The sequence below is a fragment of the Labrus bergylta genome, chromosome 14 (assembly GCF_963930695.1).
Source record: "Labrus bergylta chromosome 14, fLabBer1.1, whole genome shotgun sequence".
Taxonomy (NCBI): domain Eukaryota; kingdom Metazoa; phylum Chordata; class Actinopteri; order Labriformes; family Labridae; genus Labrus; species Labrus bergylta.
The window spans coordinates 6375939-6401809 of record NC_089208.1 but is presented as its reverse complement, the minus strand read 5'-3'; the positions used below and the strand labels follow the sequence as shown (position 1 = coordinate 6401809).

The window sequence follows — 25871 nt, the reverse complement described above, 5'->3', positions numbered from 1 at the left end:
TTGATATTTACCACCCACTCTTTCTGCAAGATGCAAGTCCACAGCCTCTTTAGTGCTGGTTTGTAAAAAAAAGAAAAAGAAAAAGATAAGCAACTGAATGAGTCACAGAAAGACAGAATAGTGATGTGTCTGGATAGTTATTAAAAACATTAGAGCAAATATATAACTTCTGGTCACGGGTCTGATCTATGCAGACAACCTGGAAAACTAATCAGAGATACAGCGTGCAAATCATCAAATCAAAAACCTGCTTCGTTGTTCATCACACCTTACCTAAATGATCAGATATTATCAAAAGCCACAGATTAGAGATAACAGCCACATGATGTACTTTTGTGACATAAAACCTCTATTTACCACTTTTACCACAGGCTCAGAAAGTAAGTGGTGTTTTCTAATTCAAGGATTCAACACATCCTGCCTCATAAAACCAGCCTATTTCCTGTAATGAACTCTATTTTAAAGAAGATTTGACATGGTGATCGTGGTGTTGAATTGACTTCCTGGATGAGAGTTATAGAAGCCTGCAGCGAGATGTGATATATACATCAGTGACTCACGAATAATTATCTCACACGTTGGAGAAAGTATTTTAAAATACTGTTTAAGGACAGCTAAATAACAGAATACACTATATAATTAATTTCTGACATAATATCTAATGTGTTTTAAGTTCAGAAAATGTTGTAGACAGGTTAAGATTGACCTTGAATTGAATTTCTTGACCTTTGAGGATCTGAATGCCTTCATGCAGTCTGCATGTGAATCCATCCTGCACAAGTCTCATCCTCAAAGCCAGCCTATCTTTTTAGACACGCTGCAAGTTTGTTTTTGCATGGTTGTAGGTGATAATAAAGCACAAATATGTTGTTATTACAAAGTTTCAGCCGTTGCATTTTATTCCTGAGTTTGCATTTGCTTTTGAATGTGTAGCGTTTCTGAATATCCATCCATCCATTATCTGTTGCCCCTTTTCCTGTTAGGGGTTGCAGGGATGCTTGAGCCAATCCCAGCTGTCATTGGGCGACAGCGTTTCTGAATATGCTGCACGTTTTTCTAAATGTGCATGTTTGAAAAGTTGCAGAGCCTTTGACCCCTACCGCCCACCGCCGTAGACATGTGCTAAGCTACAGACAATTCCCTGCTGAAAAAATGCATTTGTGACTTGAATAACACACAAATGCAGTTTGTAAATGCAGATTCAACAGCTATATAAATGTGGATTTCTATTACATAAATAAAAACAACAAATATTTGTGTGATTTTCTTATATGTGGATTTTTCTTTTTGCATTTATATACAACGATAAATATTTGTGTGCATTGAAAAATATTTTTGTGGATAGAGCTCACCTAAAAATAATCACAAAATACATTTGTGATTCCTTCTGTGTGCATTCATTCATATTGAGACCCATGGAACTTCATAGATTTATGCATTACATTTTATTGCATAAAAAACAGCATTCTTTTAAAACATATGCATTGGGTTTATTAATGACAAAAACAGCATTGCATATTTCCTGAAAAACATCAGTCAGTTTTGAAATGTCAAAAAATGACATATAAAAGTAAAACTTATTTACTCTTTACAATGAAATGTAACAGACGCGGGCCCTTTTTTGTACAGGTAGCTTTCTGAGTCATTATAAACTGCTGATAAGACATTTTATTTCAATACACGTCAACAATCTTAAAAGACTAATTTCGGACATTTAATTAACGAACTGAGTTCAATTAAATTTAATCTGAACAAATTATGATAATAAAAAAAGTACTTCAATATTGATAATATATCACACCAATTCATTTAATTTAATATTTTTCCTGTGACTTTCACAAAACAATTGACTGTAGGAACTAATGGCTATAATCCTTCAACATTAAAAATAAACATTAGAAATTCAAAGGGAGACACTAAACAGGTCCAAAAAGTACATCTCGACTACAAAAAAAGAAAACAAACATATGTACAAAACGTTATATGTCATACATGAGGAAGAATGTAATAATTACTCATTGAGGAAATTGTCAGAAAATATCCCTTCAAAACTTGAGAGGTAAAGTTTTTTGAGGTAAGAGTGTTTATATATTTCTCGATATAGTTTGGACTGAGATTTGTAAACAACCATTTCTAACACAATCAGGCAGTATTATCCTAACAGGTCACATAAACCCTTCATATATACAATGTACTAAAGAAATAAATATGTACAACATAAGTCTGTAAGAAGATGTAGGCACGGTGAATTGGCACACTTTATTTGGTGCATAAAAACTGTATAAGCCAGCTGGTAAATACTTTTAAATCATGTGCTGTGCTCGCTAAACATTCATCATCTATTTCTAGTCAGTTTACAACATTATCGTCAGCCTCTCCATCTACTGCTACTCCCATTGTTTTGCACAGCTTGAGTCCAGTCAGAATCTCCAAAAACTGCCTTTAATTTGAATTTGATTACAATGTTTTCGTTTGGATTATCCATTGTGGTTTTCACAACCTCAAGATTTAGAATTGTACGGAGGTTCATGTAATCCTAGACTAGACTAAAGTTTGGAGTCCTTTGAAGGAAACATTAAGTCCAAAGAAGACAAAATCAGATACTGAAGAGCATCACTGTTGATATGCAATGATATGCGACATGGACACTCACAAAGCGGACGACTTCCACGATTAGCTAACATAAATATTGAGATTGTGAACTTTTAGACGGCACATCTCGACTGTGTTTGAACTTATTTACAATACAGTATAAAAATATTCATAAGCAAACCAAAAGCACAAATCTAACAGCCACTCCTAGAAATAAATACCTTCATTCAGTTTATAAATGTTGAACTCATTCCTGTTTGAGATGAAGTTCTTCTCAGAGTCTCTTAAACCAGACCTCATAGAGATACTGCTACAATTTGATTTAGGTACTTAATTAAGCTTCTTTAAGGATTTAATGATGATCTTTTCATAACCTGCTATGTGTGCCTTCTAGAGGTCTATTCCTGGACACATATCTTGATGGCATATGTCCATTTCCCCGTGGAATTTGTATTTACTACAGTATAAATGTTAAGATGTGTCACTATGCAGATGATCCACCGCTTTACCTAGTTGAACCTACTGAGCTAGCATGGTTACCACATTCGTTGTTCAAACCTAAATTATTGTAACAAATATTACCAAATACACCTTTAATTACTCCAAACCATTGCTCCTTTCACTCTGTTACAAAATGAAGAATATTTTCAAGTTCTCTTCAAATCATCAACAGAGAAGTTTGAAGGCACACTGATGTGGTGTTCTGTCATATTTTTAAATACTGCACTGTAAAATTGTAATGACTGTTTTTTTTACAGGTAGTTTAAACAATAACAGTTATCTATTGCAGCGTTAGCTCTCATTGATTCTCGCTTCAGGGCTATGTAGATATGATTCAAGCATTTTGTGTGCACAAGAGAAAACAGTTTGGACTGTTGTCTGATTTCAGTCACTGTAACTGAATGAAAACTTATTTTGTCTTTAACTCACATGGAGCTGCAACCTCAGATATGTCGTTTTTTTTTTTCCATAAAAATAACTGTCTCACTGATGGCAAACATCCTGATAAAGTTTTTTGAAGTTTTAAGGCCCTTTAACACATGCACTGCACTTTTGAAGAATCCCGAAATTGTCAAGTTGAGCTGCATGTGTGAATGCATTGGCAGAATTTATTAGCTACACTTTATCCAGAACTTTTCCTGACAGATGACAAGTAAAAGTCTGCAAGAGATTATGGTGAGCCGATGTGTAAACTGTAGGTCATAGTCAGGAAAATTCAATGCTAGGAAGTGTGCGGTGAGATTATTGGGGATGATGAGGGAAATGTTTAAATCATGCAACCAATGAAAAATAGTTTGATCTTCTTGCGTGTGATGAAGCTTCTTTGTTCTCTATTCTGCTTGCCAGCATGTTTTCCATTACTTCATTGATAAACCCACATCCTCAAACCAATACGATCTTGATGCACTTCATACTCTTTTCTTCTCACCAGCATGTTTGTTTCCACTGTTTTCAGTAATTGTATTTTTTTCTGAAAACATACAGCATTTATATCAAGGCAAAAAATATCATATAATGTCGGACCCTGTTGCTACGTCCGGCATCTTAAATATGTTGTTATCATTTCTTTAGGACTTGTGCAGCATCCATTCTACCTCATGTCCTTTCTCCTAAGCCACTCCCCCCACTCTTCTGACAGCGAAAAATCTCCCATTGTGAGGGACATGTGTTAAAAGGGGAACGCTGGAAAATGTGAGGGGCAGGCTGTCCTTAAAATGTCTTGAAATTGTTTGGAGTGCATGTGTGAAAGGGACTACAGTTTTATAATATCGTCAGCCCAATTGTCACACTCAACTGTTTGTCATTCACCATATGCTCTAACCTGACACCCAGCTATGTGTGGTTGTCTTCACCCTCTGAGGAAACCCATAAGGCCCAGCCGCGGGGTCAAAGTTAAAGTCAAGTGCCCCGCCATCCATGAGGGTGTCATGTAGGACGGTCTCCATGTCGCACTCAAACCTCTCGATGGACATGTTGTCCAGGTCACTGGGTAGTCGCTCATGATGAATGTGTTGGTGAACTGGATTTAAACCCCTAAAGCTATTGTTGCTTGCTGAAACGTCAGAAGGGTAAGCTGGGTGTCCACGGGGTAGTTGCATACATGTCCTAAGGCTGTTCATTCGAGGAGGAGCCCCTGACAGTCCATTGCGACTAGTCAGGGGGATCATGTTACAGCTATTCAAGTCTCGTGAGGTTGAAGGACCCCGGCTATGTATAACTTGTGGATTCACATGAGGAACTGGGTGACTCTGTAAAGAATTCAACATTTTAACCCCATTACGACCCCCCATGTGGCTCTGGCTGCTGTAAGTGGGCATTAGCCCGCTCGCCCTCCCAACCTGAGCCAGCTGTGTATCACTAGAGGGCATCCTGTCCCTACTGGATTCTGCATCTAAGGTCAACAGCTCTTTCAGTAGGCCAGGAGGGCTGATATATGGGTTCTCATAAGCCCCAAAGCCTGGCTTAGTCTCTGGAAGTATCTGCATTGGAGCAGGGGACAGGGAGTTCATCCTCACCTGGCTGTACACACGCTTGTGGTAGTCCTGCTGTGGGTGTGCGATCAAACAGGTGGCGCTGTAGGGGCTACTCTGAAGCATGGCAGCATTTGGGGAATGAGAGGAGTCAGGACCCAGCTGGGAGGATTTAGGAAACACCAGGTTAAGGTTATCCAGCAGACTATCCATGACCCCCTCTTGGCCATGTCGGCCCACAGGTCCATCCATCTCGGACAAGCTCGGCAGGGGGGAGGTTATCTTGGTCCCTGCAGCTTTAGGATACATCATGTGGCCATCGGACTCCCCTAGGTCATCCTGTTCAGAAGGGAAAGGTGAATGGCGACCACTCAGGGTGCTGGCGTCAGAGCTGGTGCGTGTCCTAAAGGAGCTCCAGGCTTCAAAGTCCTCGTTGCTGTGGGAGTTTGGGCTTCCCATCCAGTTAGAGTACTGGGAGCCAGGACTGCCAGCTCCCTCAACCCCTTCCTGTAGAGCCATCTAGGAATCATAACATAAAGTTTACACAGGCTTAACGAAAAAATATCAAATTAAAATAAATAATTTATCATCGAGAGAATTCCATCATTTGCCAAGATTAGGATGAGAACATGAACCCATTGATGTTAACCCTAGAATTGTATGACTATTCCTTTAACCTAAAGTCGGCAGAATTGTGAGAAGAACTCTATAGCCTAACAACAAACACTGATAGCCTTGTTGATAACTGTACCTTTTTCTTTGAGGCCCTCCCTCTGATCTTGGCCAGTTTACTGTTGTTGTCCATGGAGGCAGCTCTGCGTCGAGGTGACTTTCCACTCTTTCCCCCCTCCGGATTCAGCATCCACCAGGAGCTTTTTCCTGTTCCCTCGTTCTGTATGCGCACAAAGCGACTGTGCAGCGACAGGTTGTGTCTTATGGAGTTCTGAACAGGAACAGAGAGGAAATGTGTAAGTTGTCTTTATTTCATTAAGCACTGAAAGTCTTCTATGCAAATAAAAATTGACCCTTTGGTGTAAAGAAAAAAAGAAGCACTTGTGGCATTACCACTTGTTGCTCTTCTGCTCCTCAATCTAAAAAAATACATAATGGAGAAACCTTCATTGGACCAATCAGATACAATCAATCACAGCTCATGTAAAAATGCTTGTACAAAACGATCCTCTGTGTGTTTCATCTTACAGTTACTCAACTGAAAGATGAACTAAAAAAACCTCCTGAGTAAGACAGAATGTACCTCCCTACGTATGTCCATGTGGTCCCATTCGTCCTTGTGCTAACATGTATACATCTAAATCATCGTTCAGTCTATTTTCTCTAATGCTATGTTATGAAACCTAAAAAGAACGCAGCGGCGTCTCCTGCGGTAATTCTCTCAGGAAGAAAAACAACGATGGTTGAGGAGGTCATGCAGGACACACACGTAATGTACAGTCTGGTCTTTCTGAAGAACAAAATCTTAGAACTACACAACCCATTTCTCGCTCTGGATGGTGGGCACAATAAAAGACACTAGCAGGGAATTCCCCCAAATACCCATGTGAGTTCAAACGCAGCTCCCTGCATTTAGTAAAGCCAGATGTCCCAAACCACAGGATTCAACGGGGATGCACACAGCATGGAGATAAAGACACTCACACTGAAACAATAGATGGATTGTCTGAGTGTGTGCTTTCAGCAAATGTTTTCAGCAAAGATGTGAAGATAGTGTATCATATCAATGTCAATCTGTCACAATGTTAAACAGAATTAAATCTTATTCTGTACGGTTTATCCCCAAATAATTCAGTAAAATAATACTGACTCTTCTGAGAGGAAAAACTCCTAAAATTAAATAATTATTTCACTTTGAAAATGTTTCTTTTTAAGTAAGAAAAAACCTCATTCATACACTTCTTAAAGCTGGAAAAGGAAGCCTCACAACAGAATTATAATTGTCAAAAGAGTATTGTTTCAGATGAGAGTCCCCATATGGAGGCACTGAACCGCTGCAGCCACCAGTGCCTCCCACTAAACATCAACAGCAGTGCTGTCTCATCCTCATGCTCTGAGTGGAGGCAGTGAGCTGTGCACGAATCAGAAGTTTCTACTGAAAAAGAAAGCATGGGGAGGTTACAGGGTTCGAGCGAGGATGGGGAGGGAGACATAGTGAGATGTTTTTGCCGGCAGAGCTGAGGTCAATGAGTTCACTGAGCGCTGAACACGAGCTCCTCAGCCGGCGCTGACAGAGACATGCAAACAGGTTGGATGGAGTGGGAACAGGGAGGAGAAGCATCAAATGTGACATGCTGGCTAAGGACTGCCTCACCACAACAGAACCCCCCCCCCCCCCCCCCCCCACTGATCAAGACTCCTCCCCTTTTCTTCCCCCGAGTTTTAAAACAAGGCTTCCTGTGTCAGAGGACAACCTGCACATGCATAGAGAGCCTTGAGGTGCACTTTACAGTCATTGCATGACTGCAAAATGTAATGCTTAGTCTCATTAGTGATCTTGTGACCTTTTATGCTCCCCTTTTCACTCTGTACAGATTTCTAAATGTGAAAGCAAAGACAGGAAATGAGTCATTAGTGGAGGACCTGAGCTCTGTACAGCGTGCTGCACAGGCGTCACCGTCTAGAAACCAACTTCTGTCCCACTAACTGAATGGTATGGTTTGAATTTGGGCTGCAGAAAAATGTCATAATTATCACAATATGGGCATTTGCAAAAAAAGGACACCACAAAAGACTATCACAATAAATAAGAGAAGTTATTTCATGTAAAAACAAGCAATGCTTTCTTGCAGCAAGGATATATTTTACCTGGTGGATGGCGGCCTGGGTAAAATGTTCATGCTATCATACCATTATTAAGTTACATGATGCTCAGGCTAGTTGGTATCAACACTCAGAAAACTTCACGTCACATAAAAGTTGAATAAAATGATTTGATTTATTTTGGATCAGAAGAAACATTTTAAAAACTTGAGTTTTGTGTTAAACTTCAAGAAGAGCAGATAGACAGAACAACTGTGAGTTCTTACAAATATGCATCATTTAATATTTGTTAGTTTTTCACACACTTTATATCTTAAATGCATTATTGAACATTGAACTGTGAGAGTGTTTCCTCTATAGTGCAGGCCTCGTTTGAACATGCCTCAGATCACTTGTGATATGCAAATGCTCACCGCCTCTGATTAGAGCCCACAATAGATCATGAACTGCATGACTGGGCCCTGGGAAGAACTATTCTCTGCACGGCCTGGGATAATCCTTGTCTCAGACAGACCTCACCTCAGCCCAAAGAGAACAAAAGACGTCCCCCGCCTCACTAATTCAGGAGGTGCCTCATTCACACATTATTCCTCTGAAAGCCCGACCCAAGGTGGCCTATAAGCATCTTTGTTGCTAAACTTTTTTATAAACTGATTGTTATGGCCCTCACTTTTGAGTGACTTTAAAAGGGTAAAATATGGGCACCTGTAGCTGCAAAATATATGTGAATGTGAAACATAAAAAAAACCCTAAATAATCTTTATTGACCTTTCTCTGAGACTGTGGAAGTTCCCAGGCATAGATTAGGCGGCCTTTCAAACAGTAGGTTGACCAAGATTTAAGACACTAATATGTTATATCCTTGGAGAAATATTACAAGACAATGCTGCTTTTCCTTTGCACATCTTTTCTAGAAAACTCAATATCTTGCATTGTGTTTGTGTATGATGCAGGCAGGGGACACTTCAGCTGATATGTTGGATTTAAAAGTCATTTCTGCATCATTCAAACTTTGCAAAAACCTTTTAAAAAAGGAGGAATTCTTTTTCTTGTTGCTCATGGTCTCACAATGGTGCTAAATCTGTCTAAAATTAACACTACATTGGCTAATGTGTGAGTTTTAATGTCACTCTGGGTCAATTGGTGAAAGGGCACCAGAAATGGGAACAGTCCTTTTGCCTCTGACAGACACTTTTTTCAGTCTGCCCTTAAAAATGCCACATTAAGAACAGCAAGCAGAAACCAGTGGACTGTCCTGCCCTGAGACGACCTGCTGCGACCCAGCTCAGCTATATACTAGAACATATTTTGGACATCAAACCACCAATATACAACTTTTCAAATGAATCCAGTGTCCTGAAATCAAATGTGATCGATCTTATATAGACACACTGCGGCAGCCTGAAATGACTCCGCCTACTGGACTTCAAAACAATCACATTGACACAGCTGCTGCTTCTTGTGTAGTGAAGCATGAGGCCTGCAGTAACGGTCACAGGATAAGTAAACAAACAGAGCCCAGTTTCAGGGACAGGTGCAGCCCCAGAGAAAGTGGCCTCACTTGCTACACTTTTAACGTTTTACATACTCTCTTTACAGACACAACCACATACAGGACGGAGGATCTCCCAGGAGAAGAGCCTCTGTAGAGCAGCTGCTGCTCAAATCATAACTTAGTTCTGTATGAATGATGAGGCCCTTTGGTTGTCACAAAAGATGGTATTTTTGAGTTAAAAATTGATTCATTTGGCACTTTTATTCTTGTCTTTAAACTAAGAGGTCTATTTGTTGGTCTGGGAGGGTTGTTTACAGGGCGAAGGGATACTGAGGGATGAAATATATATTCATTTGAACCTTTAAGATTGATTTCTTCCCCCTATACTTTGCATTAAAACACACTCAAATCGGACTAACTATGACAGAAACCATAGTTGATGAGGTTTGTTTGGAAACGTATTATCATCTTCTAGTTTCTGCTGGGTGTTCCACTGGTTTCGATAACCTCAAAAAAGTTTCTTCTCATGTGCAATAATGTTTTTTTGTCATCAATTATTTTGTAAAATTACATGGTTTTTTTTACTATTCAGAATTATCCTCGCCTCTCTCCAAGTGACAGCTGGGAGGCGCTCTAGCCCCGAACAAACTTGAATTTGATAAGCGATAAGATGATGGATGGATGAGTGTATGGACAAGAGGATTGGTGATGACTGGATGGGTAGACGCATGATTATATAGATTGGCCAATTGGTGTATGGATTGAAGTTCGGAATATGCTGAGAGATAATGATCATTATCTTGTTTCTTTGCATTCTCGGCATTCTGGTGTTAGCCTTCTTTATTATTTTGTTATGCAGTCTTTTAAAAGTATTTTAAAAATACAAAAATAAGTTCACAACTAACAGGTAAGTATTCCACATTGAGAATTGCTACCCCTACAAAGCAGTCTACCTGTGAAACATAATGAAAGAGCACAGATCTCATAGTGATTACTGTAAAAGAATAAGCCACTTCCTGACAATGTCTTCCTGTGCACCCCCCCCCCCCCACCCACCCCTCTTCTCCTCTGACCCAGGAAGTGCTAACAGTGTAGTGCAAGCGGGACCTGAGTTTCTGTTACAGTGGGTGGGGAAAAAAAAAGACGAGCTCTGCTGCAGATGAAAGACAACACTCAAGTTCAGTGTGGAGACCGTGTCACCTCTTCATGGCTGCAGGCACAATGCAGGCTACTTGAGTAACACTGTGCATCAAACTGAATGACCTACTTCTCCAATTGCTCCAAAGCAGATCCATGAAAAGCCATGTTGAGCTTTGTGTCTGGAGTTGTGTCTTGGAGTGAAACGAGGAGCGGGCAAATGACAAAGATTGACTGTTAAACACTTTACCTTCTGAAATATTGATTTAAAGGATTAAAAATAACACTTAAGTCATACTAACTACTCAAAAATACCAAGCTGATTAAACTTGATCTTAAATCTTAGCCTGAGCTTGAGTCTGGTACGCATTCTTTGCACACTTTAAAGGGTAAAAAGGCCAACTCATTTGCAGGATTGGACATTAATCTCAATTACTCTTTATCCGGCTTCTTTTCTTCAGGTCATATTTCCCCCCCTCGGCCACTCGCGTCCTTTATACTTTGCATAATAGACTTCAGGCCAGGTTCTTTTTGTGAGCATAATAAAGAAGGGGGCGACTATTGTCCTGTGTGTGCATGCTGGAGGACAATGGAAAAACCTACATGCCAAAGATTCCACAGGCTCATACATGTGTAGATGAAGACTGTACACAGGCCTCAGCTCACAGCCAGCCAGTCAGCTGACTGCTCCCCTCAGGCCACTGGTTGCTCCTCTTGAAAAGCCCCTGCCCCAAGCCTCCCTTTCCCAAGCTTTCAGTGGGCCTCTTAAGTTCAGCCCCCAATTTTTTAACCTTGTGATGCTAAGACAAATAGAAGGCAGCTATTTTTAATTTTTATTATGCATCTTTTAGTTGCTAACTGCCTTTTTTCAGGTCTTTTCCAAGACTTTCACATCTCTCTGAGGGCATTTCACTTAAAAAAATGACCCTGAACTCAATGCCATATGGGAAAGTTAACTCTAGAATATCTCCTCTGACTTTATGGACATTTCTAAAGTATCCACAGGCATGTTATTGTTAGTCCAATATTTGCAGTTATTGACATAAAGGAGCTGTAAGCTAAATGCTAATGCCAGCACGGTAAGGTCCACATGCTAACATTCTTACGATGACATTACCTGCTGGGGTTGAGTAAGTCCAGCGTTAGCTATTTTCAGTATCTTTGTAAGCATGTTAGCAAGCTAGCTGGAGAAATGTTCAGTAAGTAGAAGAAAAAGTGTACACATTTTTACTCATGGAACTGTTTTCAAATGGAACTGTTTTGAATTGCCCCCCGGGGACAAATAAAGTTTTTTGAATTGAATTGAATTGAATTCATGTGAGTACTTTTATAGAAAACCCAAATACTGTTATGCTGTAATTTATACGACGGGTGTAACGCCGAGAATCAGACAATCAGACGTCTATTACCATTTATTTATGGTGATAAATGAATGATAATAATGTGGCATTCAGACACTTCCTGGTTAATATTACCATCAGCAAGAATGTGCCTGATTGCTACAACATAACATAAGCTAAGCTAAGAAGTGGTTGAATGCTAACATTAGCTATTAGTTAGCTACTGGGTTTAGAAATAAGTTGTTTTTTACTTTGACATTTTTCCAGATCTGTCTTTGGATTTCACTAAAATTTTCATTATAATTGAGCTTTCCATCCTGAGTATGAAAAGAACGTCCAATAGCTCAAGACAACCCCAAATGCTGTTGTCATGGTGATACTAGTGGTTCACTAAAGTTGGTTATTACCTTATTAGTACTTGAAAATACTAAGCTAGCACTGGCCTTGGCTACAGGACAGTTTGCACTCCACGTCCAGTAGGGGGCACTTTCATCAGCGGTCGCTCTATTTGAGGGATGATGTTGTTCAAATTGAATTTTTCCATTTAGCTACTCAGCTCATCTAGAATAAATACCGTCAGTGTTGTTTGTCACTCGTTTCCACAGCGGGGATATGCAAACACCAGGCGCCGGGCGGTGTAATCAACAGGGTTCTTTGAAGTGAAGGGCCTCTTTTGATACCAGTGTTTAATGATATAGTAAGATAGACCACATCACAACAGGCATTGATTGCACACATAACTGAAGGCTGCCACTTTAAAACTGCATATTTATCCAAAGAGCACTGGTGCATAAACAGCCAAACAGCCTTTTGCTTGTTTTCCAAAGGCCTCAGCACGCCTCGTAACCTTAAAGAAGTTCAAGAGCTGTAGGTGAACGCTGTGTCTTACTATCCAGACCTACAGTACATGTTTTGAAATAAACGCAGCAGAACCTTTGTGCCAGTTAAACTCAGGGTTGCTTCTTCCTGTTCCAGTATTAAATGTCACAGTTCACTGAGAAAAACAGAGGCAGTACCAGTAAGATGTACCTTGTATACTCATTTCTGCTTATAGACCCACCAACATCCCAGGGGAACACGGCCTCCCAGTTGATAGGGGGGGCTTGCCTTGCAGCGAAGGGACTACGACTGCTGACTTGCCACACAGTTTTTGGAGGGAAAACAAAACATGTCCATAACATAGGGGGGGAGACAGGAAGCTGCAGCAGCATCGCCCTCGTCCTGCCCCCCACCCACCTTCAGTTTTTTTAAGGTGGAGTTGTATAATCACTAAGGCTCAAACTCAACGCCCTCCACCCACCATGAGGTCTCTGGCATACCTCTATCTGTCATTACAATCAGGGACGTTCATGCATGTGGATTCTAAAGTCAATACAAAGGCCAGACTGATGATTTCATTGCGGCAGGACTGTTGAAATCAAATAGCGGTAGATGCACAAACATGTTCTGTCTCTCCACTTTTTCTTTTTTTTTTCCAGCGCTGACCCTCGTGTTTTGTAAGGTGGGGAAGTGAACACATGGCACTGTTTTCCATCCACATAGGCAGGAAATGCATCATAGTTCATTGTGGGGGGACCGTCGTGTTTTTTTAACAGGAAGGTGTAAAAATAACTATTAGCCGGTGGTTCCAAGGCCCAGAGAACGAGCCAACATTTAGGAATGCAGAGGTTGAAGTAGAGATGTGTTGATTTAATATCAGAGATAAACACGTCGCAGCTATTGTTCCTAATAGGACTTTGCTGCTTCGTTGAATGTAACACAATGAACTACAGCAGAAATCTTTCCTTGAAAACACCAAGAACATTCATATTTGATTTTTTTGTTGCAGCAGCAGCAGTAGCAGCAGACTGCTGAAATTGGGGTTAATTCTGAAATAAGAAGTCTTTATGCTGAAAGGGCTTTCGTGCAAGTCGCTTCACACTCGGCTAATCTGTAGTTGATATAATTTCCGGAGCAACATTAAAAGATATGAATAAAAGAAATGCATCCCATTATGTAGAGTGAGAGTGGGAATTACAGGGTTACACATGGATCATTTTTATATAAGAAACTCATGATACATCATAATATCTGATTAACTGAAGAATATTATATGCCAGCAAACAGTCAAAATGCGAGATCAATGTATTTATTCACTGCAATTTAGTGTCCGTTTCACCTCTTATTCTGCTTTAACCTTAAACCTCTTCTCTCTCTCTCTCTCTCCACCATTCACATTACCCTCTTTCATGTTAAAAGGGCCACTGTGAGGAGGTGAAGAAATGATGTGGTGAGTCAAATTGGCAGGATAATCTGTTTTAAGTGTTTTTTTATTAGAAGATCAACATTTTGAGATTCAAGAGATTTGATCATTTTTCATTCAAGTCAGGAGGTCGACATTTTATCTCACTCCTATATCAGATGTTGCTTTTCTCTAAATGACAAATATTCTACCTTTTTCCGATTTGGATTAGACAAATTTATTAATGGGTGCTATATTAGCTATGAGGATGAAACAGGGTCAAACTTTGAATAAAACAAGGAATCGTCTGATCTCTTTGTCTTTTGAACAAACTGACGGATGCAATGTTTTCAGTGTAGAGCCAAGATAAAGAGTGTTGTCTGTATTGCAGATATTTGGTCATAAACCAGAGTGCTTGATAAACTAATACTTCAAACAGATGGAGGTGTATGATATAAAGTTGAAATATTGCCAAAGTTACTAAAAATGTATCAAGAGGCCGGGCGTCCATAGCCTAGCGGTTATGTCGTGCAGTGGCTAAAGTCTTCATCGCAGCGGGTTGAATCCATCGTTGGCCCTTTGCTGCATCTCACCCCCCTGCTCTCTCCTCCCAACCTGTTCTTTCTGTCTTCAGCTGTCCTATCTAATAAAGGCAAAAAGGCCAAATAAATAACTTTTTTCAAATCCCAGAGAGCGGAACATGAACGTGAGGTTTAAACGTTCTTGTCTATGTTACAGTTCTGAAGACATATTACTAAAAAACACCAAGTGACAATCTGCTGATGGCACTATAGAGACCACGTTTTGGGATAACCGAAGTGCAGGATGGTTTATCCTCTGGTTATCATGAATATTTTTGATTAATTTTTGGCATTTTTTTGGCATTCCATCTGATAGATCTTAAAAGATTTCAATCTGGACCAAAGTGATGGAACATCTTTCCTCCCCTACATTGCTATCTCCAGAGCGGTGCTGTCTGGAAGTGAAACAGACTGTGGTTGGAAACATTTTTGGCCTCTTGTTTAAAAAAAAAAAAAAAAAAAAACTCTTCCTACCCTGGAGCTCAATTGAACAACATTGAGGATCACATGAATCCCAAAACTAGGGTTAGATAACAGACCAGTTATGTTACAGTAAAATGAGTGTGTTCCTTCCTGATTGGACAAAAGTTATTGAAGTTCTATCAAATTAGAGGTAGTGATGATATTCAGTACAACATCACTTGTGTGTTGCTTTAATTGCAGTTATAAAACAGTAAATAGTACTTAAAAAGTAATAATCAATTACAGATTATTTTGGGCTCTACCAACTCAACTAATCCACAATGTCACTGAAAATGGACTGTTGCTAAGCAACCCAAACATACTCTTTGGTTGTGTCTGACGTTAGAAACTCATTCCTTACTCACTACTCACTATAGCCTATAGGGAGTTATATGTAGTATAATATTGTATATAATATTTTATTGTGCTCATTGAGCACAATAAAAACACATTTCAGACTACTTGCTCGCCGCGGGCCGACTGTGACGTCTTGATGTCGCACAACTGAAAAGTACTAAACGTGTGCTTAACTCCTGCCGAGGATCAATAATAATAACGACGGTAAAAACAGCATGAACTTCAGTGATAACTTAACCCATACTGAGTTTATGTTTCACAAAACAGTAAAAATAATAAATACATATAAAACTTCATAAATCCTGAAGTCTTTATTCACAAGGCTTCTTAATTTTGGTAAAAAAAAATTGAGTTCACGCTCAAGCTCAAGTCCGTCTGAGAGCAGTCGAGTCAAACACCACTTTACCCTTCAAAAATAACGTTGAACAGCAAAGCGTGATGGATCAGTTGTACACTACTTTCCACAATGCATTGTGGGATACATTGAGTGGACTATATAGGGTATGATTGTGCTCACTGACAATTTGGTCACCACCTACAAAATGGTGTATTTATTTACAATATAGTGAATAGTGAGTGGTTTCAGACACAGCCCTACAGTGGCTACTTTGTCTCCATGGTTACCACGGACCAGCTACTTATTCTTTTTTAAAATGTATTGGTCAGTATGTCGTAATTTGTCTTAAAACCAGTGAAATTAAAGTCTGTTGTGTCAGGTGATGAATAAAGACAAACACTACCTGCTGTGATGTTCATTAATCAGAACACCTGACTGAGGCGGACTGATTCTAAAAAGTGATGTCATAATCTGATGCTATGTTTTTTGTTCAGTCCGTTTACTTAGTCAGAAATAATTCTTGCGTGATTGATGTTGGAGTTATTTTAAATGTATAGAGCTGTACCCAAATCTGCAGGGTTATAATGACAGAAAACATGAGGAGGCCTTATGGTGTTATCCTGAAAGTTTAACTCGTCGGTCCACTTGGACAAACACAAACGCTACCAACAAAAAAAAGCCACACAGGAGGAAGTGATAGGATAACGAGCAGCGATCCCTCTCTCCGAGCCGTAGCATCCGTAGAGGAAACTCTAGAAGACAGGGACACAGAGATATGAGCGCACAGCTCAGGAATGGAGGATGTTTGACGTTGTTCCCAGCATTCCCTTCTCCCAACTCCTTCCCCTCCGACACACTCCTCAACACTGATTGAGCTGTTTGTGTCGCCTCCTGTTATTGTCAAAGGACTTTACTCTACACTGATTCCCCCGGCTATCTGACTGAATTCCCACCGGCCAGTGCAAGCTACGGTTTATATGTAACAAAGTGATGCTTAAAGAGCTGCAGAAACATGAAGAAAAGGAGGAAAGGGAGGTTTAGCAGAGCCGTATTTCATAATGTCAGCTGTGATCAAGCTCACAAAGAGGGTGTCAAACAATGGAAACTATATTTGATTGAGGTTCGCGAGGCATTTCCTGACATAACTTGAAAATTACATCTCATCTCAGGAGACTGAACGGGTTACAGGAAGGGGCTGCTAAAGCTGAAATATGAACTTGACTCAAATTTTGTTGGAGTGTGCACAATTTAATTGGCAACCACACTGACTTTCTTTGTCTGCTTTTGTCCTGATTTATTTTCTATCCATCACAGTTGAGTAACTTCCTCAACCGGCGAGACAATATTAAGACTTGGATTAACGTGTTTGTGCAGGCGTTAGGCTAATGCTTTTACAACTTGTCCCTTGTACTTTAAACATTTCCAGACAGGAAAGAAGGAAAGCTTTCAAATTTCAGGAATGCACCAGGTTTTCCATTACCCTGGATACGCTGCATAGACTATGACTCAGTTTTTTTTTTTTTTTTTAGGTGAAACTCGACGGATTTTTCCCCCAATGTTTGCACAGATTTCAAATCTGTGTACATTTGCACAATACTCTCAAACAAGATTTCTACAGTCACTTGCTCTTAAATATTAAATGTAAAGTTGAATATTAAAGCAAAATCTAAATTCCAATAGTCTAATTCTCAATATAAAAATGTGTTTTTTTTGCATATAGTTTTACGTCATGAAAGCAGAGAAAGACATGCTCTCACACACATGTATGGGATGTTTACAGTCAGAATTGACTGCTTCTTCCTCCTTCACACATTGATAAGGCGTGTGCTGCCACTGACAGAGGAAACCACTCCAAAACTTCAAAGGTTACTGAGACCACAATGTTCAGCAGCCAATTTCAAGCAAAAAAGTTGCACATTTACAAAACCATTTCCAAAAAGTCTACTTTTTTTTTTTTTTTTTTACTGTGGGAACATTTTTTACTTTCTCCAGCTAATGGGGAAATTAATGAGAAGGTATTAATTGTTAATAATCAATCATTCAGGTTAAATGAATGACCATCAACAACACTCAAAATTGGAATGAAAAAGAAAAAGAGATCTTTAAAGTCAGATTTAAAATTGGTTAATGCAAATCCATGATTGGAGACAAGTTGTGAAAGTTTTGTTCTTACTGAGGTTAAAGGTATCTACAGCACATAGTTTGAAATTGAGTAACTCTTAGCACTGCCTGGGTGGATGACTTTATGAGTTGATAGTATGTCCTGCTCATTGCGTCATTTCAAAACTAAATTGAGTTTGAGTAATTTCAGAGACATTTTGCAATTCAAAATAAAGGGTAACAGAAGCAAGTCATCAACACAATGGGAAAACATCCCCCAAAATCTATTGATCTTGAAGTGTAAAAGTTGAGATGAGGATCTTGCACGTGCCTCAATGTGTGTTATCTATCTGCACCACCCTGCTCACTGAGTACAGAGCAGATCAGGATGCAACATCTTAGTCTTTGGAACAAATGAGTGCAGGTCTGCTGCCAGGCTGTTTGATGAGTAAGCACAATGAAACGTTCAAGTTTGGTGGTTTTAATCATAGTTTGGATGGTGGTTTTTTTTTTTTTTTTTACAGAAGGTTTCAAACTTTCCAAACTCACCTTCCAGCCCGCGGAGCTGTTGCTGTCCCCTTTGTCCTTGAAGTAAGGCACACTCTTCACCATCCAGTCGTAAATCTGAGACAGCGTCAGCCTCTTCTCAGGTGAGCTGTCTATCGCCTTGGTGATGAGGTCAGCGTACGACATGTTGCCCCAGGCGTTACGACGGGACGAGCTGCTCTTCCTCTGGCCGGGGCCACCCAAAGGTGCGACACCTGGATGAGGCACCTGTTGCTGAGGCGGCAGCTGTGGACCCGGCCGGTGCTGCTGCTGCTGCTGCTGCTGCTGCTGCAGGTGGTGATGAAGATGCAAACAGTTTCCCTCCCGACACAGAAAGTCACTGCAGGGCACAGGCGGTTTCTCCTCCGCATAGCCCTCATAGTCCTCCTCTAACAACCCGAGGTTACTGATGAACTCGGGGTTTCCTCCCGGCTCCTGCTGCACCGACGGGGCAGGGGACGATGTGTTGGAGCTGGCCGGGTCAGTGACCTCCGGACGGGGCAGCGGCCAGGTGCAAGAGCGAGGGCGGGACAGAGGCTCAAAGTCCGGGTCTATCTCGACCAGCTGTGACTGTGTTGGCGCTACCTCAGCCATATCAGAGACTCTAACCTGTTTGTTCGCAGTCACACAGACACCCACATAAAAAAACACAAAAATCAATTAAGGAAAAAAAAAAAAGCGCAGGTGAAATAAGAAAGCTTCCAGTCGGCTACTAAGAGGAATAAATCTAAACGTGTTGTGTTCAAAGTCTTAATGAAGTTCACTCCATCCTGCACCGACTCGTCAAACCTCTGAAGTCTGAGTCTCCCTCCTCTGCTCTCGTGCTCTGTCATAACAGTAGTAGCCTGCAGTGTGTGTGGTGCTGCCTTCACGGACCACACACATAGTCAGTCTTCCGGGTTGTTACAACTCGGCGGTGCATTCGAGGACGCTTTAAGTTTGTCAAATCTTGAAATACAAATGAGCATTATGTGTGCGGTTTATTCGTGGTTTGCTCATATTTCACGCCTAGTAGTCTCCCTTGAATCTTAAGATATCAGAGCTGTAAAAAAATAAGCACATTTTTATTTTATTTTGCCATGTTTGACTGTGCAAGGTGCCAACATGATGTCCTTTTTAAATGGCCATTGAGAGCCAAAAAAAAGGGTCACTGGCTCACTAACAACAAATATGCAACCAAAAAAAAAAAAAAGAAAGTAACAAACTGTGTGTTATTTCTGCCACCTCAGCCAAACTTTTTAGAGTGCCCCTAAAAGCACAACAAATAAAGATGTGTTTTCCTTCTGGTGCTGTGAATAAAGAATATCAAACCAGCAGAGAGAACTGTTTTCAGAACAACCCACCTATCCTCTTTTGGTTTTCACAGAAAAACCCACTGTGCTTATTTAGAATAAATACACGTTAGTATTTTGTGTAGTTGTGAATTTAATACAAATGCTCCTATTTCCATTAACAGTCCAGCTTTTGTTGCCCTTTATTGTCAAGCCACTTGTATTTATGATACCAAAAACACAAAATTTACTCCATAAAATGTCACTTAAATAAGGTTACTCCATCGTATCCAGGACCCAACATGTAACTACATTTCAACAGGAGCTTGTAAAGCAGCAATATTAAGGACCAAGCCCAGTTGGAAGCTGTTAGAATTTACTTAAACTTATCTCTCAATACTGCCATCTAGTGGTGCATTTGCATACAAAAAAAACAGTTGTCATTTCTACACAAACACACTTCTTCTGTTCTCATGAACACACACACGAGTAAGGAAGTGTTGCCAACGTGTTATCATGCCAATCATGATTGTGTTTAAGGAAAAGTGAACAAAATGTGGAAATGAGGCACTTTCAAAAAGCCATGCTCCCTTTTTCCACACTTTGCCCAACAATAGACGGCACGGTGGCTCAGAGCAGAAGGAATCCCAGGGATACATTGTTGAAACTTCCCTTGCAGGAGGGAACAAGGTTCAAGGTCTGATCATGCTCTTAAATTCAACCTTGATCTGAGGTCCCACATGCTTTTCACTGTTTACTCTTTATTTTCACAACCTTCCCGGGGAAAAAAAAAAATCATAAATCATGATCACAGGTGTTTGTGTGAGCTTTGTTACAAAAATATTTTTGTCCACTAATTTTCTTTGAGTGTTTAGATCAATGCACCATATGTTATTGTTTTCTAAAGCCAGAAAAACATTTTTTTAATGAAACCATATATTATAAAACACATTTCTCTCAGTTTATAGTCCCGAACAACATTGAACCAATTAGACCATAAAGCTGAAAATCACCCCTGGAACTAATTTGGATTTACAGACACTGATAATCAAAATGTCTTAGTGAAATATTAAAGGTTATTATTTTGCTGTGGACAAACCATCAGCTGTAGATGTGAATATCCGGCAGAAAAAAAAAAAAACAGCGAAAGATACGACTTTTCTGTTTTGTATTGTTTTTATACTTTGTACAACATCTTGTGCAGATCTTTGCCTGTGATTTTAAGATTTAACAGTATCCTATAGTCTGAACATTTATTTTAAACAAACGAGGCTTTATAACATAACAAGACATGATTCTAGTCAAAACAAACTGTTCTCCTGGAAGAGTCAAGAAATCTAGTCCAGCTTTATTCTGCATCCTTTTAAGCTGTACGGGAAAAGATGATGACCGTCCCGAAGCCTCACTGACTTGCAGGAGTCTTGCTTTTAATCTGTCCACATTCAAAAGCTACTGAAAACTAGTGAATTGTCTTAAGCTTAGCGAAGGTACACATCAGCCTCTTTAAGGACTTCCTCTTTCTGGTGGAAGTAGTCTCTGAACCAGGAAATGTGTTCCCTCTTCTGCTGGACTGTCAGATACGGGTTTCTGGACAGACCGGCCACCACGAGCTCCATGAAGTGACGCACCGGTCCCTGACTGGGGAAACCCTCCTCCAAGTGTCGGTCTAAATAGATATGCTCATGGAACGAGACGCCGACTTCCTCCTCGAGGCCTAGCGTAGAGCAAGAACACGTGGTCAGTGCGGCCCCTGAGAGGTCATCCTCTCCGTGTATTCAACTTGAATAACTCACCAGCTTCGTTGTTGATCGGGTACCGCCACAGCTTCCCCTCTTTGCTCCACTGGATCATTTCCTCAAGCCCGTTGCGGGGGAATTGGCTTGTCGACAGAGATAACTGATTAGCAAAGTCCATGTCCCAGAGAGTTGGACGTGCTGAAAAATATGACGCCAAGCAGCATTGTGAAGTGAAATCAAAAGATTTTGGATATTTTACCCTGAACTCATTCATTAGCAACAGGGACTAACTTCACATCATTAATCAATTAACAATGCTCTATTCTTGTTACCATGGGTTTTGTGAAGGCAGCACATTTCATTAAATTGAGCTAGAGTGGCTAAATGCTGGAGCACAAATGTCACTAATCACTTGAACACTGGTAACATGAACATGGTGAGAAGGAAGACAAACTTGAAGAGAAGAAGTGGATCTTCTGCTGTGTGGAAAACACTTTGGATAACAAACCTGAACAGTATTTCTAAGGCACGACAAAAAAAGCTAGACACATTACAACGTTGACTCCATAAAAAAAGCTGAGGGATATAATAAAGAAACATATAAATAATGTATTACCGACTGTTGTCTCAACTGAATCTGCAGCAGTGGCTGGAGAGAACACATTCAGTCTTTTTCCGGAGAACATGGGCCTCCTTTAGAGAAACATTGAAGCACAGATTTAACACACGGCCCGACTCAGACAATATCTGAACGAAGATGAGATGAAAGTATTTACCGTCTCCGGACACCATCCAGTTCAGCAGTGATCCCTCTTTCTAGTGTGTATCCTTTGCCGTCGTCATCAAACCAGATCTGATTAGCCGGCTTAGCGGTCTGCCGGTTGTATCTCTTTCCTACCTTCATGTCGGCAATAATCACCCTGAGAAAATATCGTTGAGACAATATGTATGACATGAGAATTGGCCCCTTCGTTCCCACTGTATTATCTCATTCGGAATACTAATTCTACTGAAATTCATATCGTCGACACTCACCCGAGGTTGTTCGTGTCTCCTTTCTTCTGAGCCTCAGTGACAGAATCGTTCTTCCTGAGCTGTCGGAGCAGCTCAGACTCGGCTTGGCTGCTGTTTGGGAGAGTGGAGGCGGCAGCAGAGGCAGCTGCGACCAGTGTAGAATCCAGAGCCTCGCTAATAAAAAAAATAAATCACAGAGCAAAGAGGCAGGAATCAGTGAGAGAAGAGAGAGCGGGCAGTGATTACATCCCATGATTAGTGGTAATATTAAGAAACAAATGGCAAAAAGATGATTTAACAACAACCACTAGGGGGCATTAAAGACAATATCTAACAAATACTGAAGGAAACATGAACTTGAATCAGAGAGGGGGAACTTAAAGAACAGCACCCTCTCACCTCTGTGACGCGGCCTCCCCTGTCGCCTGCTGAAACATACTGATTGTGCTCTCCATAGCTGCTAGGTTTGGCTTGGGGATGGATTCAGGCCTCGGACTCATTGTTTTTTTGCTTTTAAGCTTGCTCTTATTAGTTACTTCAACTTTCATAGCTCCAAGAAGGTCAAGGAGACTCTGTTTCCCACTATTAGCTGCAGGGCTCTTCACTTGTTTTGGTGGTTCCACAACCTCTTCAACTCTGACATCAGCCTGCTGCTGCTCCATGTCTACACCGTCAGTCTTCAACACCACTGGCTCCTCATTGTGTTCCTCTTTTTTGACGAGTGTGATTTCACCTTCAGCTTTCGGTGTGAGCAAAGTTGCCGTTTCTGTTGGGACAACGTCTTCCACAGCGTTTGTTTTCTCTTCCTGATGAGCGGGGGTAACGTCATCTTTCTTCTCACAGTGCCTGTAAGAACTCGTGCTGAGGGCCTTGACTCCACCTCCATTTGCAACCCTGCATCACGAGGAAACAGAGACAGTCATTACATGAGTTGGCATGACAATAGTAATTATGATGGATTTTCAAAACCACTAAAAAAACATTACATTCAAGATTCAAGATCTTTATCGTCACTCGGGTTATACGACTACAATCGAGTGAAATTCTTGTCAAGGAGACATCACACATTATAGAATATAAAAACAGAACAAAATCACATTAAGAATAAAGAAAAATAAATGTATATTTATGTTCTGACCACGGGACCATCCGCAGGAATGATCCACATTTTGGCACTTTTAAAGATTGAGTAACTCACTGAAGAAACAGACACTGACTGCATTATCTGGCACTTGAAACAAAACTTCACACATCAGCAGTATTCAAAATATCTGAGATGATTTCACATTGCTCTTGATTTAATTACGTCGTCTCCAACAAGTTACAAATACCTGCCTCCTCACTTCTGTGACTAGCTCATTTTCTGAAACTCATTAACCTATCACCATCTAGAAATAATAATAATAATAATGATAATATATTGTTTTTTATGGAACCCAAAGACGCTTTGACAAAATATAAAACCATAAAACAAAACAAAAAACTACGAGGACAGTACAATGAAGAAGTAATGTGGGGGGGGGGGGAGAGAGTTAGTGGTTGTAGGCAGTGTTGAAGAGGTGAGTTTTGAGGGATTTCTTGAAGGAGGTGAGTGTGGGGGAGTCTCTGATGTTTTTTGGGAGTGAGTTCCAGAGGGTGGGAGCAGCAACAGAGAAAGCCCTGTCCCCCCCCACTGCAGGACCGAAGGTTTGTCCTGCAAGGGCGGGACAGGAGGTTTGCATCTGCAGTCCTGAGAGTGCGGGTGGGAGTGTGTCGGTGTAGGAGCTGAGACAGGTAGGGAGGAAGGGGCCAGGTTGTGAAGGGCTTTGAAGGCGATGATGAGGAGCTTGAAGTTGATACGCTGGGGGGACAGGGAACCCAGTGGAGGTCATGAAGAACGGGGGGTGATGTGGTCTCTGGCTGCGGAGTTCTGAATGTATTGGAGTTTCCTGAGTGAGTGTGATGGTGATCCGTAGAGGAGACTGTTGCAGTAGTCTAATCTGGAGGCGATGAAGGCGTGGGTGAGGGTCTCGGCAGCTGAAAATGAGAAGGGATGGGCGGAGGCGGGCGATGTTTCTGAGGTGGAAAAAGGCTGTTTTGGTGACGTGTTTGTTGTTGGAGAGGGTTTGGTCCAAGATGACACTAGTGATGTAGTTGCAGGTTGAATTTTCTTAAATATTGAAGTGAAAAATATTTATGTAGAGCTATTGTATGCATAAGACAGTTTTTGAGTTTGCATTGTTTGTTGTGTGTAGTATTGATTATGTCATGTGTTTTTATTGTACAGTGAGTATGAATGTCATCAAGATAGGGAGGAAGTGTAACTACTATTTAACATATTAATGGAACTAATGGAGATCTTAATGAATAAACAACCAAAAATCCATGAAAAGAACTATCACTGGTGCACCTGAAAGAGAAATGTCAACCCCAATACTACGGTGGCTGGGAAGTGCAAAGCAAAATTACAAAGTGTTAAACACTTTTACAAAATGTGAGACAAATTTACATTTTGAAAAACATTTTTACATTTTAGGAAACAAAATTACAAAACCAAAAACACTTAACAAGGACAAAACAAATTTACAAGATGTGAAACACTTTTACCAGTCCCCAAACAAATTTACAAACGACAAAATCTTGACGGAAAGGGAATGTACCGCGACAAAATAAAACAAACAAAATGACCCCTCACTCCGGGTCACTTCTGACATTTGGTACGTTCCCATTTTGTCAAGATTCTGTCGTTTGTAAATTTGTTTGGGGATTGTAAAAGTGTTTCACATCTTGTAAATTTGTTTTATAAGATGCAAAAAGGTTTTTCAAAATGTAAATTTGTCTCACATTTGTAATTTTGCTTTGCACTTATCAGCCACCGTACAAATACAGTGCAGAATCAGCTCGCAGATAGCGACTCCTAAAAACAATTTAAAAAAATTAAAGAAACACGTCATTCTTTTGCTGGTCCAAATGCTAATAATAATAACACATGATACGATTTTATTAACTCTTCCTTAAAATTAATCCCTAAACAGCCAGTTAGTGACGTTACGCCTCCAAGTCACCGTAATGTAATGTCACCTGTTCGTGTTATCGCAGCCTGAAACTCACCTGAAAGCTGAAGCTGCAGCCTTCTCACATTTTGATATCGACACACACGATTCATACACACTAACCGGATGATTAACCGCGAAGTTTAGAGTCCGTAATAAAAATCTATGCATGATTTCTTCTGGAAATGTCCTTCCACGCTCCTGACGTTTGTGTCTTTTGCAACGGCTTAAGGTCGCCCCCGTGGACTAGAGCATCCCAAAGGTTCCGGGCTGCGGTATAGTGTAATTCTGTAAAGCGCGAAGAAACAGAAGAAAATGTGTATTTTATTGGATAGTCATGTAAAATATTTTTGTTTATTTTGTTTATTTGAAAAGTTATAATACATTTCCCTTTTCGATTTTTT

At 40.4% G+C, this 25871-nt stretch overlaps 2 protein-coding genes across 2 annotated transcripts; both read right to left on the bottom strand.

Moving 5' to 3' along the window:
• Positions 1–1426: 1426 nt before the first annotated feature.
• LOC109993262 (forkhead box protein O1-A) lies at positions 1427–19259 on the bottom strand. Its single transcript, XM_020646166.3, has 3 exons — positions 18418–19259; positions 5815–6006; positions 1427–5582 (listed from the first exon to the last, which is right to left on the bottom strand). The coding sequence occupies exons 1-3, from the start codon at positions 19006–19008 to the stop codon at positions 4410–4412; spliced, it is 1956 nt and encodes a 651-aa protein (XP_020501822.2). The 5' UTR covers positions 19009–19259; the 3' UTR covers positions 1427–4409.
• A 1577-nt stretch (positions 19260–20836) lies between these two features.
• mrps31 (mitochondrial ribosomal protein S31) lies at positions 20837–25715 on the bottom strand. Its single transcript, XM_020646173.3, has 7 exons — positions 25526–25715; positions 22835–23329; positions 22457–22609; positions 22198–22341; positions 22038–22114; positions 21479–21619; positions 20837–21399 (listed from the first exon to the last, which is right to left on the bottom strand). The coding sequence occupies exons 1-7, from the start codon at positions 25636–25638 to the stop codon at positions 21164–21166; spliced, it is 1359 nt and encodes a 452-aa protein (XP_020501829.2). The 5' UTR covers positions 25639–25715; the 3' UTR covers positions 20837–21163.
• Between the last annotated feature and the right edge of the window lie 156 nt (positions 25716–25871).

What these genes read in the sequence shown, in the direction of transcription:
- LOC109993262 (XM_020646166.3), bottom strand. Translation starts at nt 19,008, where the DNA reads ATGGCTGAGGTAGCGCCAACACAGTCACAGCTGGTCGAGATAGACCCG. An exon ending in ACAGCTCCGCGGGCTGGAAG is followed by an intron (nt 6,007 to 18,417) that starts GTGAGTTTGGAA and finishes GTTCCTGTTCAG; the next exon opens with AACTCCATAAGACACAACCT. An exon ending in GGAGGGCCTCAAAGAAAAAG is followed by an intron (nt 5,583 to 5,814) that starts GTACAGTTATCA and finishes TATGATTCCTAG; the next exon opens with ATGGCTCTACAGGAAGGGGT.
- mrps31 (XM_020646173.3), bottom strand. Translation starts at nt 25,638, where the DNA reads ATGCATAGATTTTTATTACGGACTCTAAACTTCGCGGTTAATCATCCG. An exon ending in GGAGACACGAACAACCTCGG is followed by an intron (nt 22,342 to 22,456) that starts GTGAGTGTCGAC and finishes ATATTTTCTCAG; the next exon opens with GGTGATTATTGCCGACATGA. An exon ending in TTCAGTTGAGACAACAGTCG is followed by an intron (nt 21,620 to 22,037) that starts GTAATACATTAT and finishes CATATTTTTCAG; the next exon opens with CACGTCCAACTCTCTGGGAC.